Source organism: Alligator mississippiensis, chromosome 9, assembly GCF_030867095.1.
Source record: "Alligator mississippiensis isolate rAllMis1 chromosome 9, rAllMis1, whole genome shotgun sequence".
In the NCBI taxonomy this organism is placed as follows: domain Eukaryota; kingdom Metazoa; phylum Chordata; order Crocodylia; family Alligatoridae; genus Alligator; species Alligator mississippiensis.
The window spans coordinates 17,272,224-17,287,296 of record NC_081832.1 but is presented as its reverse complement, the minus strand read 5'-3'; the positions used below and the strand labels follow the sequence as shown (position 1 = coordinate 17,287,296).

General features: G+C 48.5%; 1 protein-coding gene across 12 annotated transcripts in view; it reads left to right on the top strand.

Moving 5' to 3' along the window:
- SRC (SRC proto-oncogene, non-receptor tyrosine kinase) overlaps positions 1-15,073 on the top strand; it is a 71,871-nt gene that overhangs the window by 45,494 nt on the left and 11,304 nt on the right. For all 12 annotated transcript variants that reach the window (XM_059733201.1, XM_059733197.1, XM_059733200.1 and 9 more), the window contains 2 exons: positions 4,935-5,033; positions 5,909-6,012. In XM_059733201.1, the coding sequence (XP_059589184.1) occupies positions 4,935-5,033; positions 5,909-6,012 (203 nt within the window). The remainder of the gene's footprint in view (positions 1-4,934; positions 5,034-5,908; positions 6,013-15,073) is intronic.

The following is a 15,073-nucleotide window of genomic DNA, read 5'->3' as shown; positions in this document are numbered from 1 at the left end:
CTAGATGATGTCTCCATCCCTCTTTTTGGAGTCAGGAAACAATTTGTAGGGTTCGGTGGTGGAAAGTGAAGGCACATCATCTTTCCAAGCTATGATTCTTTAGTGTGTGTGAGACCAAATAGAAGTCACTGAGGAGCTTGAGAAGGGAGCTACAACCCATTTTCATCATTAGGGAGAGGTCAAGGTTGGAAGCTGGTTGGAATAATTTACACTGGTTCCACTGTAATGTAGAAGTGGGCCCCAAACAAGGCATCTTTCCTTCCCATTTCCCTACCTTGAATAATTCACTCTTCCAGATGTGGGGTAGGATTAGAAATCTGCATCTAAATTTAAAATTTCAGGAGACTCTCAACAAGGAGTTGAATGAAAATCCAGGCAGGTTCATGGACATCTCAAGGTACAAGAAAATAAGGCTTCAAGCAGCAAGACTCTGATGCTGTCCCTGGTCTTTACCACAGCTGTAGCTTGCAGCATCCTTGCCCAGCCCCTTTGCAAGGCAGCTTAAAGCAGCTGGCTTTAATTTTGGTAAAAAATGAGTAGTGTTTTGGGTTGCCTCCATTTCTGGATGAAGACTGAGGATGGGTTTACAGGTGGTGGTGGGAGCTTTTTGCCCTGCCCGAGTTGTCATGATGGGAGGTGCTTAATACCTGGGAAACCAGTCACATTGCAGAATCTCATCTTTGGGGCATGCTGCCTTAACCTGGGATAGTGGTGCAGGCCTCTTACCACTGAAATAACATCAAACTATTGTTTCCATGTCTGGCTGCCTTCCTCCCCATCTGTTCTGAGATGGGCTTTCCCCCAGTAGACTCAGCAAAGCTGGACTTTCCAGCCAGTCCAATGTGACAGGAAAGAATGGGGGTTCCCCTGGGTCATTCATTATTGCTGATGGATGAGTGTCTGTCAAAAAAAATGATCCAAGGAAACTGAATTTTTTCAAGGATTTGTTGCTTGTATTGAAATTGGAAGCGACTGAAACACTACATTTTGACTTGTAATTAATGAACTGATGCTGAAATCTCTGAGTCTTTTTTTCAAAATGCCAGATGATGCCTTAATAGGCCCAATTTGAGGCAAAAGCAAATCTTGAAATTATGGCATTCCCCATGAAATGAAAAGGTCCTTCAGGCAGCTGTCATTCTCCCTTCTGTCATGCCATGTGATACTTTTCTCCCAAAAGTAAGTGCAGAAAGGATCCCCTAGCACTCCATGCTGTTTGTGGGGACTCGGTCCATAACTTCTAGGTTGGAAGTGTTGGGCCTATGCTTGTATTAGCATATTGGCACCGTACCTATCGGTATAGAGAAGAGATTGATTTCAGGGAAGTTTGCCTCCTGTTTTTGGAAGATTACTAGATGGGGAAACCACTAACCATATCTGTGTGAACAATGTAGCCAGTTCTTCCAGCTTTCCTTGGCCAGAGCTCCCAGTCTGTTAAGTTTCCCAGAATACACTGTTACTGTCTTTTAGATTCTTACATGATCTCTGTGTCTGAACCTCAGGGTCATTAGTGTAGTTATCTCCACAAGACCATTGAGAGGTAGGGGATATGCCATTATTCTACTTATGTCTATTTATTTCCATACGGGTCTGATTCAGAAAGAGGCTGGGGAGTGGGGCTGGCTTATTTCGTTAGCAGGGATCCTTGTTTTCTATGTTTAAAAATCTCAGATTCTCCAACTTTTAAAACCCCCCAAATCCACACTTTTGCGCTTTAAAGTGAGACGCCACTGTGTGTGTATATGCACACACGTGGCAATCCCTGTCTCTAACTGCCCTTCCTCTGTTCACCCACTAGCCCCAAGCAGCTCCTTGCAGGTTGGAAAGATGCCTGCCTGGAAGGGGATAACCCATGGTTTTCTCCTTTTTAAAGGGGGAAAATCTGTGTCTGCCATCTTCAAATGAGAAAATCTGCATTTTTCCACAGTAAACAGAAAACCCAGGTCCTTGTTCATTAGGCACCATAGACGTGGAGAAAGTTATTGGAGCAGATGTGCTAAAAGATATCACATCTACCCAAAGAACCTTGCCTGCCTGTGTCCTTAGACCAACACGGCTACAACCAATGACCCTGCAACATAGTAGATGCAGACATACACGTGTGATGTTCCCACTCACCAGCACTCCAGTTGCGCCGTCTCTCTTTTTAACTGGGTCAGTGTCATCAGCTGGTTACAGAAACATCATTGTAGGCAGAGCTGCCTGCCAGTGGGGTAATACTCATAACACAGGGCAAGGTGTTTCCTCATTCTGTCCGGTGAAGAGCAGAACACATACAGCATAAGTAATGAAGAGGGACACTCCCACCAGCAACTCAGGGTCTGACATGTTTGGACCATGATTTTTGGGCCTGCTTATACAGGAAGGGACTTTCCCCAGGGTCTGGGGAGGTATCTTGCATTTGTGTGTGCTGGGAAAGGGGAGGTGTTAATCTTCTCTTTTGCTATGTGAGGGCTGTTTCATCAGCCATTCCTGTGAAAGGCTGTTCTGAAAAGTGTAATCATCTGGCCTATCCTCGTGAGACTCTTATCAGGAACCTGCAGAGTTTTTTCTGCAGACTCGTTTCCCCTGCAGTCATAAATTAAATGTGCACAGAAAAAAATCCAAATCTTGCTGTGATGGAACAGATCATGCATAGCATGTGAGGTACCCTCCTGCTGTCTCCCATAAGAAGGGGATAACTTCCCCACCGTTCTCTAAAATCTCTTCTGGCTTTTGACCCACTTGCAAGAATTTCTCTGCTCCTCTCCTCATTTCTCAAAACGAGACAAAGAAAATTTAAGAACCAGTGCGATTTAAAATCTGTCGCCACAAGCTTCTTGCTTCACCTGTCTGATTCACCCCACATTACTGCGAGAGCAATGACAGTCATATATTTTGCTGTGTCAGGATAGGTGAGTGAGGCAGAGTGTTATTGCAGTCTTGTATCACCCAGGTGTGTGTGTAGAGAGAGGATCTTGGGTACAACAGTGAGGTACCAAAAGAACCTAGAGAGATGGTTTATCTCCAAGTATAGACTTGAACTTGAGGCAAATGACTTCACGGATTCTACAGTGCATTTTTCCTGGTGGAAAGATTGGGCAACTCAATCTTGCTAGCATGCATGGTAGCCATAATGGCACGAGTAGATGACTGTGTGCGATTTGTGCTTGTTATGCTGTTGTGCGCAGTTCTTACTCCAGTTGTTAAAATTGGAGCCTTCGCACCTGGTCTGGTAAACTCCCATTCCCATTTTCCAAAGCTGCTGCGACCGAAATAGCCAGGAGTCTCCACACTGAAATACACCATCTGTAGAGACCCCTATCTATTCCTCTTCACAGCCCACAGCACAGCTCCACAGAGTCTGGGACATTGATTCTGTTCTGGGGTGTGTGCTCTTGAATGCACGAGGAGAGTTTGTTTCACTCGTGGCCACTACCACTAGCCATGTGCCTTGTGAAATTCTGCACAGCAGAGACGCTGCACCTCCTTGGCCTTCTCAGGGCCCTGTGGGGTTTACTCCCGCAAGGCAGTGAGAGCAGAGCATGTAAATGCAGCAATGGTGCTGCATGGTACCCACTATCTGCTTGTTTTTTGGCTGCTTTGTCACAAGCTCTCGCTCCCTTTTCCTCTCAGGGCTGCAGGCAGCCAGCAGCTCCTGTGCCACTAATGTCCTCCTAGGACTGGTGTAACAGCTCCCAGGCAGGCAGATGCCCTTTCTCAGCAATAGCGCTTAGTACTGGGCTTCATGGGGAACTGAGGCCTGGTTCAGCTGCTCCTGGGGGTGCTTTGTATGGTCTGAGAAGCTTCCAGACCTAGAAGACTGGATTGTGGATGAGGAGGAATTAAATGACTAACAAAACTGACTTCGAGCACCCTGTTCTCACTGACATCAGCAGCACAAACACTGGGGCCTGTTAAGTGATGTTTGCCCTTTGCTTCTTTTTCTAGTCTCTATCCTGCCTCTCTTTTTTCTTGTTCGTTCCACTGTGTTTAACGAGTTGTGCTTTTTGAGCTGTCTCACATTTATTTTTTCCTGACACTTCTTGATCATCCCCACCACTGTTCTGCTGCTTCGGTTTTTTTTTTTTTGGTTGCGTTTTTGTTTCTTCTCTGCTTTCCCGTTTATCTGCTTTCTTGGATTTCCAGTGCTTCACATTCCAGCCAGACCTGGTTCAAATTCAGATGGCTCCAAAGGTATTGTAGATAGAGATTTGATGTGCCCTTTTAAGTAAGGAGTTTCCTTATTTAAAAGGAGTATGCGTGCGTGAAATGAGTTCCCATGACACTACATGTCTTGAGGGATCAGTGGATACCTGTATACAATTTCTGAAAGCAATGTGCAGGACAGGCAGATGCTCCACCCCTCTGGAGATGGCCCTCTGAGGAAAGCTCCATAATTCACTTCCCTTCTTAGTTGTTTCCTGCCCTCTACACACCCCTGTGTCAGGGTCCCAGAGTGTCTTTGCAGATGGCAGTTCCCAGTACTCTAGTGGGGAACAGTTGTGACTTGTGATGTTAAGAGTGGCACTGAGCAAAGGACAGTGGTTTCCATGGTGTAGTGAACTCTGCTGCTCGGTTGGGTAATGCTTGCTAAAAACATGTCTGGGCCCTTGGATCATAACATCCAGACGCCCACCTGAATGAATTCAAAGCTTAATAGCTCCTTGCCCTGTGAGCTTTGGATCTGACTTCTAGCTTGATTTCAAGCTTTGCGCCCTTCATTTCCCAGGGCAGTAAAGCTATTGACACTTGAGCAGAGTAACTTCGGGGGCAGAAACTAGCTTAGAAGGAAATAGTGGTGCCAGCAACTTCCTTGAAGGTAACCTCTAAACCTCAGTGTTGTGACCTTGGGCTTGCCAGATGCTTAGGACTTGGGCTGGGGAGTAGTGGGAGCCTCCAGTTCTGTGATGTCTGTATCTTTACATGTGCATTTGTTCTTGTTTCTCTGCCAGGGAAGGAGACTGGTGGCTGGCTCATTCTCTCACAACAGGACAGACCGGCTACATCCCCAGCAACTATGTCGCTCCCTCAGACTCCATCCAGGCTGAAGAGTAATTGAAATCTCTTAGACAGTTTAAAGACCCATGCGAGGACCCTGCCAAGCACAGACTTTTCCCAGATATTTTATAGTTCCCCTAAAGGCACTTGTAAACATCTTGTTTTTGATCTTGCTGTCCTGCTTAAACACTTTGTCTCCCTTAAAAGCCAGATAGGAAGGCTAGATGTGTCCTGGTAAAATGTACTTGAAGTATTTCTTGAGTATTTCTAGGGAGCTCCACTGTTTGGCTTTCAGAAGTGGTCTTGAAGAATCTTATCCTTGTAACCAAATAAGGATTTTAATTACATAAGCAAAATGCAAGATGATTTGCATGTGTGAATTAAGGGGCGTGTACCCTACAGTTTGCATCTGCAACTGCTTCATCTGCACGTGAAATTGCAGCAGCAGTATGTAGATCAGGCATGTGGCATTGGCTGTAGCAAATACTTGTGTATACCTGTTCTTAAAGGTTGTACACACCAGGCCTGAAGGCTTGATTGCAATTGTAATTGTTCTGCATCTGCTGGGAGAAGACCTTCTCTAGGAATACCAGGCTTGGATACATGGGATTCGTGCTGGTGTGGGGGACATGAAGGCATTTTTACAGCAGAGGTCAAAGCCTCTGCTTATGACCCAGAGTAGCTTATTGGCCTGAGGTCCTTGGTACCCAGCCAAACCTGGACCAGATGCTGAGACACCCCCCCCCACCCCCTCCCCCCCCTTCCTGCCAATGGGATGTGAGATCTCTGAAGAATGCTAATGCAGCCCATGGTGCTAGGAATTGGTGCTGGGAGGTAGGGGAACTATTTGGGGGCTCTCTCTAGGAGTGCTGTAGGACTTGGAGCAGGGCAATGGTTTCTCTGTGCTGACCTGTGGTTTGCCTTTCAGGTGGTATTTCGGCAAGATCACTCGCCGGGAGTCTGAGCGGCTCCTGCTCAACTCTGAGAATCCCCGAGGAACCTTCCTGGTCAGGGAGAGTGAAACCACCAAAGGTAATGGATCCCCACAGGGTTCTGGGCCCCTGTGTTAGGGACCAGGATCAGTCTTGGAAAGACTGGCCCTACTTAATTGTTTTGGCAGGCTCTGAGGTGAGGAGTGGCCAGTCTGATGCGGCCAGAGGTCTCCAGTAGTTCTGTACTTTCTCCTGCAAAGATCTTCTCCTCCTTGTTTTACCTCTGGGAGGGGGCAGCTCCAGCCATGCCCAGCCTCTGTAGGACCCCCTTTTCTTTGCATATTAGAGCAGTCTGCAGTACCTCCAGACACCATGACCTATCCCAAGAGGCAATGCTTCTCCTTGGTGGGTGACATCCCTAAGGTGTGGTGTTTTAACCCTTGTCATATATTCTGTCCCCTCCCAGCCGCAGCCTGCTTCAAGGGGCAGTTCCTCCACTCCCTGCTCTGGTTGGCTGAGAGCTGGGTGGGATTTTGTTGTCTGATATAAACAGTCTTCAGTCTTGTGCATGCCTCCCCTGGTTTTTTTGTAAGAGAACAGTGCAGAAACTGGGTCACCAAGCTGGGAATAGCTGGGTAACCCATGGCAACAGGGAACTCTACAGGAAGGAGAGCCAGGGGCTGTTGTGTTTACGTGAGCTGCTTCATGGAGGCTCTGCAAGTGTGCGTGTGTGTATGAGCGCATGTGCACGTGTGCAGGAACTGGCTGTAGAAATGGGAGGGAGCTTGTTTCTGAAGCCACATCGGCAAAGGACATGTGTTTGTATTAGCCCTTTGTGTTTGTATTTAGTAAGATTTTTGCCAGCTTCAGCTGACCTGGGTGCACACACAGAGGCTTCATCTCCTTAATGAGCCTGCAGTGTTGGGTGTAGCTTTAAGGTGTCATGGGGGATATCTGATGAATCTGTGCAGTAATTGGGAGGCTGAATGCTCTCTCTGGCACTTGATTTTGTGGTCCCCATTGAGTTGGAAATGTTCTTTATAGTCTTCAAAGCTGTTCCCAATCTAGTGCCCCAAGGATGTCTCTTTGCACTGCCATAAGATGCTCTGAAGCTGATAGTTAGATGGTGACATTCAAGATTGATACAGAATATGTACCCATGTGTGTGCAGTACCTTCCATCTGGATGGATCCCAGGGAGCCTCCTAAGTGAGCCAGCATCACTTATTCATAGACGTTAGGGTCGGAAGGGACCTCAATAGATCATCGAGTCCAACCCCCTGCATAGGCAGGAAAGAGTGCTGGGTTTAGATGACCCCAGCTAGATGCCTATCTAACCTCCTCTTGAAGACCCCCAGGGTAGGGGACAGCACCACCTCCCTTGGGAGCCCATTCCAGACTTTGGCCACTAACTGTGAAGAAGTTTTTCCTAATGTCTAGTCTAATCTGCTCTCTGCTAGCTTGTGGCCATTATTTCTTGTAACCCCCAGGGGCGCCTTGGTGAGTAAAGCCTCACCAATTCCCTTCTGTGCCCCCATGATGAACTTATAGACAGCCACAAGGTCGCCTCTCAACCTTCTCTTGCGGAGGCTGAAGAGGTCCAGGTGCCCTAGTCTCTCATAGGGCCTGGCCTGCAAGCTCTTAACCATATGAGTGGCCCTTCTCTGGACCCTCTCCAGGTTATCCACATCCCTCTTGAAGTGTGGCACCCAAAATTGCACGCAGTACTCCAACTGCGGTCTGACCAGCGCCCGATAGAGGGGAAATATCACCTCCTTGGATCTATTCGTCATGCATCTGCTGATGCATGATAAAGTGCCATTAGCTTTTCTGATGGCTTCGTCACACTGACGACTCATGTTCATCTTGAAGTCCACTAGGACTCCAAGATCCCTTTCCGCTTCCATGCCACCAAGCAGGTCATTTCTTAGGCAGTAGGTATGCTGGACATTTTTCCTCCCTAGGTGCAGCACTTTGCATTTCTCCTTGTTGAATTGCATTCTGTTGTTTTCTGCCCACTTGTCCAACCTGTCCAGGTCTGCTTGTAGTTATTCCCTGCCCTCCGGTGTGTCCACTACTCCCCACGGTTTTGTGTCATCCGCAGACTTGGACAGAGTATACTTCACTCCCTTGTCCAAGTCGCTGATGAAGACATTGAAGAGTATCGGTCCAAGGACCGAGCCCTGCGGGACCCCACTGCCCGCACCCTTCCAGGTCGAAACCGACCCATCCACTACGACTCTCTGGGTGTGACCCTCTAGCCAATTCGCCACCCACCGGACTGTGTAGTCATCCAAGTCGCAGCCTCTTAACTTGTTCACCAGTATGGGGTGGGATACCGTATCGAAGGCCTTCCTGAAGTCTAATTAAATGACGTCAACCCTTACTCCTGCATCCAGGCGTTTTGTAACCTGGTCATAAAAAGAGACTAGATTAGTCAGGCATGATCTACCTGCTACGAACCCGTGCTGGTTTCCCCTAAGCATAATTTTTCCTGCCGGGCTCTTGCAAATGTGAGCCTTGATAACTTTTTTCAAAGACTTTGCCAAGGATGGAGGTGAGACTGACTGGCCTATAGTTGCCTGGGTCCTCCTTCCTCCCCTTCTTGAAAATGGGGACCACATTGGCCCTTTTCCAGTCCTCCGGGACCTGACCCATGCGCCACGAGTGTTCAAATATTCCCGCTGGTGGCTGCGCAATGACGTCAGCCAGTGCCTTCAGTACCCTTGGATGGAGCTCATCCAGGCCTGCCGACTTAAACGCATCCAGTTCCTCCAAGTGCCTCTGCACCATCTCAGGGTCTACGCCTGATAGTCTGGCATCATGCTATTGCCTCTCTACAACCCCAGTGAGAGCCTTGTCTTGCCCCTCGCTTAGGAACACTGAGGCAAAGAACTCGTTGAGGAGTTCAGCCTTGTCCCCCCTATCTGTCACCAATTGCTTCTGCCCATTTAGTAGAGGTCCTATTCCACCCTGGGCCTTCCTTTTACTCCCTATATATCTAAAGAACAATTTTTGTTATCCTTAACTTGGGATGCCATCCTCGGCTCCATGGTAGCTTTGGCCTGTCTAACTGCCTCCCTACAAGCGCGAGCAGCGGAGGTATACTCCTCTTTAGTAATCTCTCCCCGTTTCCACTTTTTATATGCCCCCCTTTTAGCCTGTAGATTGCTCTGGATTTCTCTGGTCAGCCAAGGAAGCCTCTTGGCCCCTTTCCCCCTTCTTCCCCCCCATCGGGATTGTCTCCCTCTGTGCCCAAAGGATCGTTTCCTTAAGGCACAGCCACCCTTCCTGGGCTCCCAACTCTTCAAAACTCCTACTCTGCAGTGCATCCTTGGCCTGAGTTCAATGAAGTCAGCTTTCCTAAAGTCTAGCAGTTTCACCCTACTAGTTACCTTACCCACTCAACATCTTATGGTGAATTCTATTATTTGGTGATCACTGTCCCCCAGGTGACCACCGATCTGTAGGTCTCCTACCATGTCATCCCCCGTTGCCAATACCAGGTCCAGTAAGGCATTCCCCCTAGTGGGACCATGTACCTCCTGCGTCAGATGGAGGTCCTGTACACAGGTTAGGAACCTGTGTGAACGGTGGGACTTTGCTGTCTGCATCTCCCAGCAGATGTCTGGGTAGTTTAGGTCCCCATGACTACCGCCTCCCTAGTTTTTATGGTCTCCGAGAGCTGCCTCAGGAGCCCCAAATCTAGTTCTTCCCCTTGTAGTAAGGGTCTGCTACAGACCCCCACATCCAAATCCCTTTCTCCTTGACCTCCATGTAACCTAACCCACGATCCTTCTACTTTCTCCTCCTCCAATTCCATTTTGATAAGGGTCGATGTATATCGCTCATTGACATAGAGCGCCACCCCTCCCCCTCTCTTTCCCACTGTATCCTTTCTGTACAGCTTATAACCCTCAATGTGTACCGCCCAGTCATGGGAAGGATCCCACCAGGTTTCTGTTAGCCCTACTAAGTTTTATAGGTGTTTTCTGAAAGCAGGAGTGCTAATTCATCCTGCTTGCTCCCCATGCTCCTAGCGTTAGTGTATAGGCACTTGAGCCCTGTGACTGGCACCTTTGTTGCCCCCCGGCTCTGATGCCGAAAGGGCCCCTTATTGCTTACCTGTGCTGTACTGCTGGCCGCCCCATGGGTTGCAGGTTCCCGATGTTCTCCTTCTTCAGGCTGGGCTGTCCTTGTGGGTGCCACATGGTTTGGTGGTCCACGGCTTCCCCCCCCCATCATCCCCTCCCCCCAATGAGCCTAGTTTTAAAGCCCACTGGAGGAGATCCGCCAACCTAGAAGAGAACACACGCTTACCTTTGGGGACAGGTGAGCATGTCTTTCGTCGTGCTGTGCGGGTCATTGTCAAGGAAGCCGAAGCCTGCCTCGAGACACCATTGCCAAAGCCGCCAGTTGGTGTCTCTAATGCAATTCTCGTGTCGTCTTCCATGTCCACTCACTGGTAGGACAGAAGAGAATACCACCTGGGCACCATTTTCCCTCAGCACGCCGCCCAGAGCATGGTAGTCCATCATCAGGTGATCGGGGGCTTCTCCTGGCTGCATCATTAGTACCCACATGGACTAAGACCATGGAGTAGTAATCGGTGGGCTGAATCACGGCCTGGATCATTCCCGTCACGTCCCGAATCTTTGCTTCAGGCAGGCAGAAGACCTCTCGTGTTGAGGGGTCCTGGCAACTTGTTCATCTCTATCCTGTACTTCCCTGTGGGGTGGACAGTGGCTCTGGCAATGCTCTGTAGTTGTTGCTGTTGTGCATAGACCCCACTTGATTTTTGGGGTTCAGTTTGCTGGGCACCATAGAAATGCACAGGAACAGTCCTCACTTACAGACATTTTAATAGATTGGAGCAGATGAACAGTGTGTGGCAGATGGGGGAACAAAAAAAACGTCTCCCCAAAGGGAGAGACAACTTGTCCTAGCATCACAACAAGAAGTCTGTGGCCCAGCAGGGAAATGACTCTGATCTCCTGAGTCCTAGGCTAGACCCCCAAGCCTGAGATGCCTTTGTAGGGGAAGTTCAGGCTAACCCCTCCCCTTCAGAGAACATGTGGACTTTACATGGAGAGAGCAGCTATTCAAGAGAGGCATTGGCTTGGACCACAGGTTTGTTTCCATTATGCAGCTGTCTGTCCCATTTTTGCTACTGAAAAAGCCTTTTAAAGGGGAAGCCCAGAATCTTTCCCTCTCTGGAGATTTTCCTTTATCTTTTGTCTCCTTGGCTTGCATTTGTGCCTCTGAGGTAGGTTCTCTCTACTCCATTCAGTAGCCAAAGTCCTCTTGGCAGGATCCACAGAGCTCATTATGCCAGAGAAATTACTAATATTTGTAGAAGATGAGGTTTTTCCCCATATCTTGTCCGAGCTGCTCCCTCCCTCTGTTAAACACACTGCCCATCTCTGAGAGAACTTGGTTTGTTCTAATATTCTATTCTGCACAAGTACAACTCCCATCGTGGAAGCATCTGAGGAGCCCCTGAAGTACTTAAAAAAAAAAAAAAAAAAAAAAAAAAAGAGGAAATAGTAATCATTCTCCCCTTCCCAGGCTGTAGGAGTAATAGCTACATCAGCTCACGGGCTGCAGGTAGAAGTGGATGAGAAGAAATGCTAATGGTCAGTTTTCGGAGGCCCCTGTGGAATGATTCAGTTTGCTCTACTACTGCTAACATCTGATGAAAGAACATGAACACTTATGGAACTGGAAGTGCCAAATGTTTGGCAAAGACCATCTTCGGAGAGATCAGGAGCCCAGTGTTTGAAACTGAGATCCAGGACTCATGGTTTTGCTTCCAAATACTGTCTGCCACTGACAAGTGGTGTAACCTTGATCAAATGGCCTTATCTTTCTGCCTGCTCATTTCTTCATCTGTGTAGAAACTGTCCCACTTACACATGCCATAAGTAACTGGTGCATATTTTAGAGTTTCTCAGAAATAGTTGTTTTTTAGTTGCTTCACGTGTGGACAAACCCTTAGGCTTAATTAGTTGTTGCTACCTCTTGTGACTTGTTAGTGAATCTCTCAGTGGCCTTTTTATTTCATTTTGCTATTGCAAAGTCCCAGCTCCTGGAGTCATGTGATTTTTTTAAGTGAACTCCCACACTTACTTTCTTAAAGTAAAAATTTCAGTTTTCACAGGTGTCCAGAGGAACTTGAAAATATGACTCCGATGGCTCCAGAGCCAAAAGGCAAATGTGGCTTGTTTTCAAGTGCTGTGGGTCTGAGTCCAGCGTTGTGACTTCTGGGGGTAGAGTTTGTCTCCTGGTCCTTGAACACTAAGGGTTGGTGACGCTATTGATTTAAGTAGACAGTGGTCAAAATTGGCTCAGAATGGACTTTCGGGAAGCTCCAGAATGCTTTTCTGTTTGTCTTGGGTTTAGCTTTAACATATTTCATGGGAAACTCTTAAACATGGCACAGACTTCACCCTGGAGATTTTGCAGCTCCCGCTCAAACTTATTGCTACTGCATGAGGAGCAGAGATGAGGTCCAAACTGGCCTTCAGAACAAACCTTCTCCAGAGCTGGAAGGTGTCTAGATTTGGCCATTTTTTTTATTTATTTTTTTTAGTTTGGATCCATCACTTCTTTAAACACAGCCAATGACTTAAGGAGCCCTATCTCCCTCATATCTAGCAGCATCCTGTCTGAATTGCTCTGACAAGGCAATCTGCTATTACTTCCTATTCAGAGAGGGAATGCTAGGAGCTATCCAGTCCTCCTCTGTCTACCAGCTATTCCTCTCCTTGGTAATCTGGATGTAATTCTTTCCTGCTTAGGCAGACTTCTACTTTGTTGCTGTCTAGAGCAGGACATCTCAATCCCCGAGCCATGGCCTGGTGCCGGGCTGTGGCAGGTCAGCTGCCTGTCTCCAACACAGTCAGCTGCCGGACCAGAAGTGGCCGCAGACCAGCAAACTGCGGTCCCCCAGAGCTGGGCAGAGGGGCTGCGGTTTCTTTCACAGGGCCCGTGGCAGCGCAGGGTTTTGGCCCACCCTCCTGCCTGGCAGTGGAAGTATCCTTACCCATCTGCCAACCAGAAATTCTAGCCGTGGCCAGCTGTGACTGCTGGGCTGCAGTTTGCTGGGCCCTGGCCACTCCCAGGCCGCGGTTTACCAGGCCATGGCGTAAAAACTTTGGGAACCCCTAGTCTAGAACCTTTCCCAGTGATGTGATAAGAGCAAAGATGAATACATGGCTGCTTGCCCCCTTGCCAGCCGGACCATTATCAGCGAGGGCTGCTGAGGTCACGGTTCAGTTGTCAGTTCTTCCACCTTGCAGCTCTGCTCCTGTAACTCAGCAGAGACTACTCTTTCTACCTTGCTTGGGAACCATGTAAAGAGGCATCTTGACCCAGAGCATGGTCAGCCACGGTGGATTTGATTTAAATCAAATAGCTTTAAATCCTGTTTTAAAGCACAATTTAAATCACTGGTCAGGAAGCCTCAATTTAATCACTGTTTTCTACAAAAAGTTCATTCTTGTTGCTTGATATTCTTTACTTGTTAACTTCTTGAAACTGCACTTTTAGAGAAAGGTGAGGGCTTGACTGTGTACACAAACATGCAGAGACACAATAGGGCTGATGGGTAGGTAATCGGGTTTTGTTATCTCTTGCCTCCATATACTGCTGTTAACAAGGATGTTATCTCTGGAGACAATACTCTCTCCCTATGCCTGAAGAAGGGCATTTGTGTCCAAAAGCTTGCAAAGAACAATTTTTATTAGACTAGCCAAGTAGTTGGAAAAGATACCACATCTACCCAAAGAACCTTGTCTGCCTGCTTATGATCTCTGGAGAGACGAATCCACGGTTTGAGAACTGAAACTAAGCATCACAGAGATGCTTAATGGGATCTTCTAGATTAGGGTTTCTCGATCCATGGGTGGCAAGAAGATTTCGGAGGGTCACGAATCATTGGTGTTTCTCAACCTGTCCCAGGAAAGTGGTGAGACTGCAGCAGGGCAGAATGGTAGAGTGAAGGAGGCAGGGGACAGCTGCAAGGCCAGGCCAGGTGCTCACAGGGGTGGGGGCAGGGCCAGGAGATGCTGCTGGGAGTGTGGAAGGGGCCTTGACCAGGTTGCCTGGTGCGGTGCAGCAGACCTAGTCCAGGGTGGGGGCTGCCACAGGCCTCCCGTCCTCCCTCCAGCTGAGGCTGGACTCGCGCCACTGCTGCCTGCATGAGCCGGAACCACTATAGGCACTGTGCTCCGGCCTGAACGGGACAGGGGCAGCTGAGGGCCCCTCTGGCAGTGCTGGGGGACGGGGGCTGCAGGTTTGGAGTAAGGGGCAATGCCAAGGCTGGGTGGGGCAGGGGCTGTGGGTAAGGAGTGAGGGGCACCAGCATGGTTTGGGGGGGCAGGGACTGAGTTGGGCACCAGCAGGGCAAGGGGGTGTGGGTCAGGACAGGCCATGAACTTTTGCACATGGGTTCCTGTAGGAAAAAGGCTGAGCACCACTGTCCCCATTAGACTTAGCACTGAGTCCCATTGGGTAGAGTGCTTTTTTTTTTTTTTTTTTTTTTTTTTTTTTAATCTTACTAATCTGTAAAGGAGCCTCTGGGAACCCTGTAAGATTGGGCCTCTAGTCCAGTGAAGAGTAGCCTGTAACTGAAGGGAAACGGCTGTTTTATTTTTCTGCCTCTCCTATTGGCGTGCTTGTCAGCACAACTCTTCTCAATTAAGGTTCCTTCTCTTTCCCTCTTGTGTTGATGTTTTCGGAGCCACCCCACAATATGTGCATAGGAACAAAGCTTATGTGCTACTTAAGGCAGTGTCGCAAGCAGGTGGCAGGTCTGCATCCAGGTTTGATGTGATCTTCAGCTTTTTGTTGGGCAGCATGTGTGGACTGTGATGCCATGCAGCAGCATAAAACAGGAGGCGAAGGAACGTGATCCAGTAGAATCTCTGCTGGGAATTTTTGGGCAGTGGCATGTAAAACACTTGTCTTGTTGACCCTCAGCCAGAACCCCGAGGGCTCAAGACCCCAGCTCTCCAACTGCCAAGGGACCTTCTATGCACACATGGCCCCTGGTTTTGTGTATAGTCCAAGCATGGCACCATCAGCGGGTCCCACAAAACTCTTTGCAGCCAACTGGGCTCACACTTGGTATGGACAGAGCATGGAAGCCCCAGCTTCTCT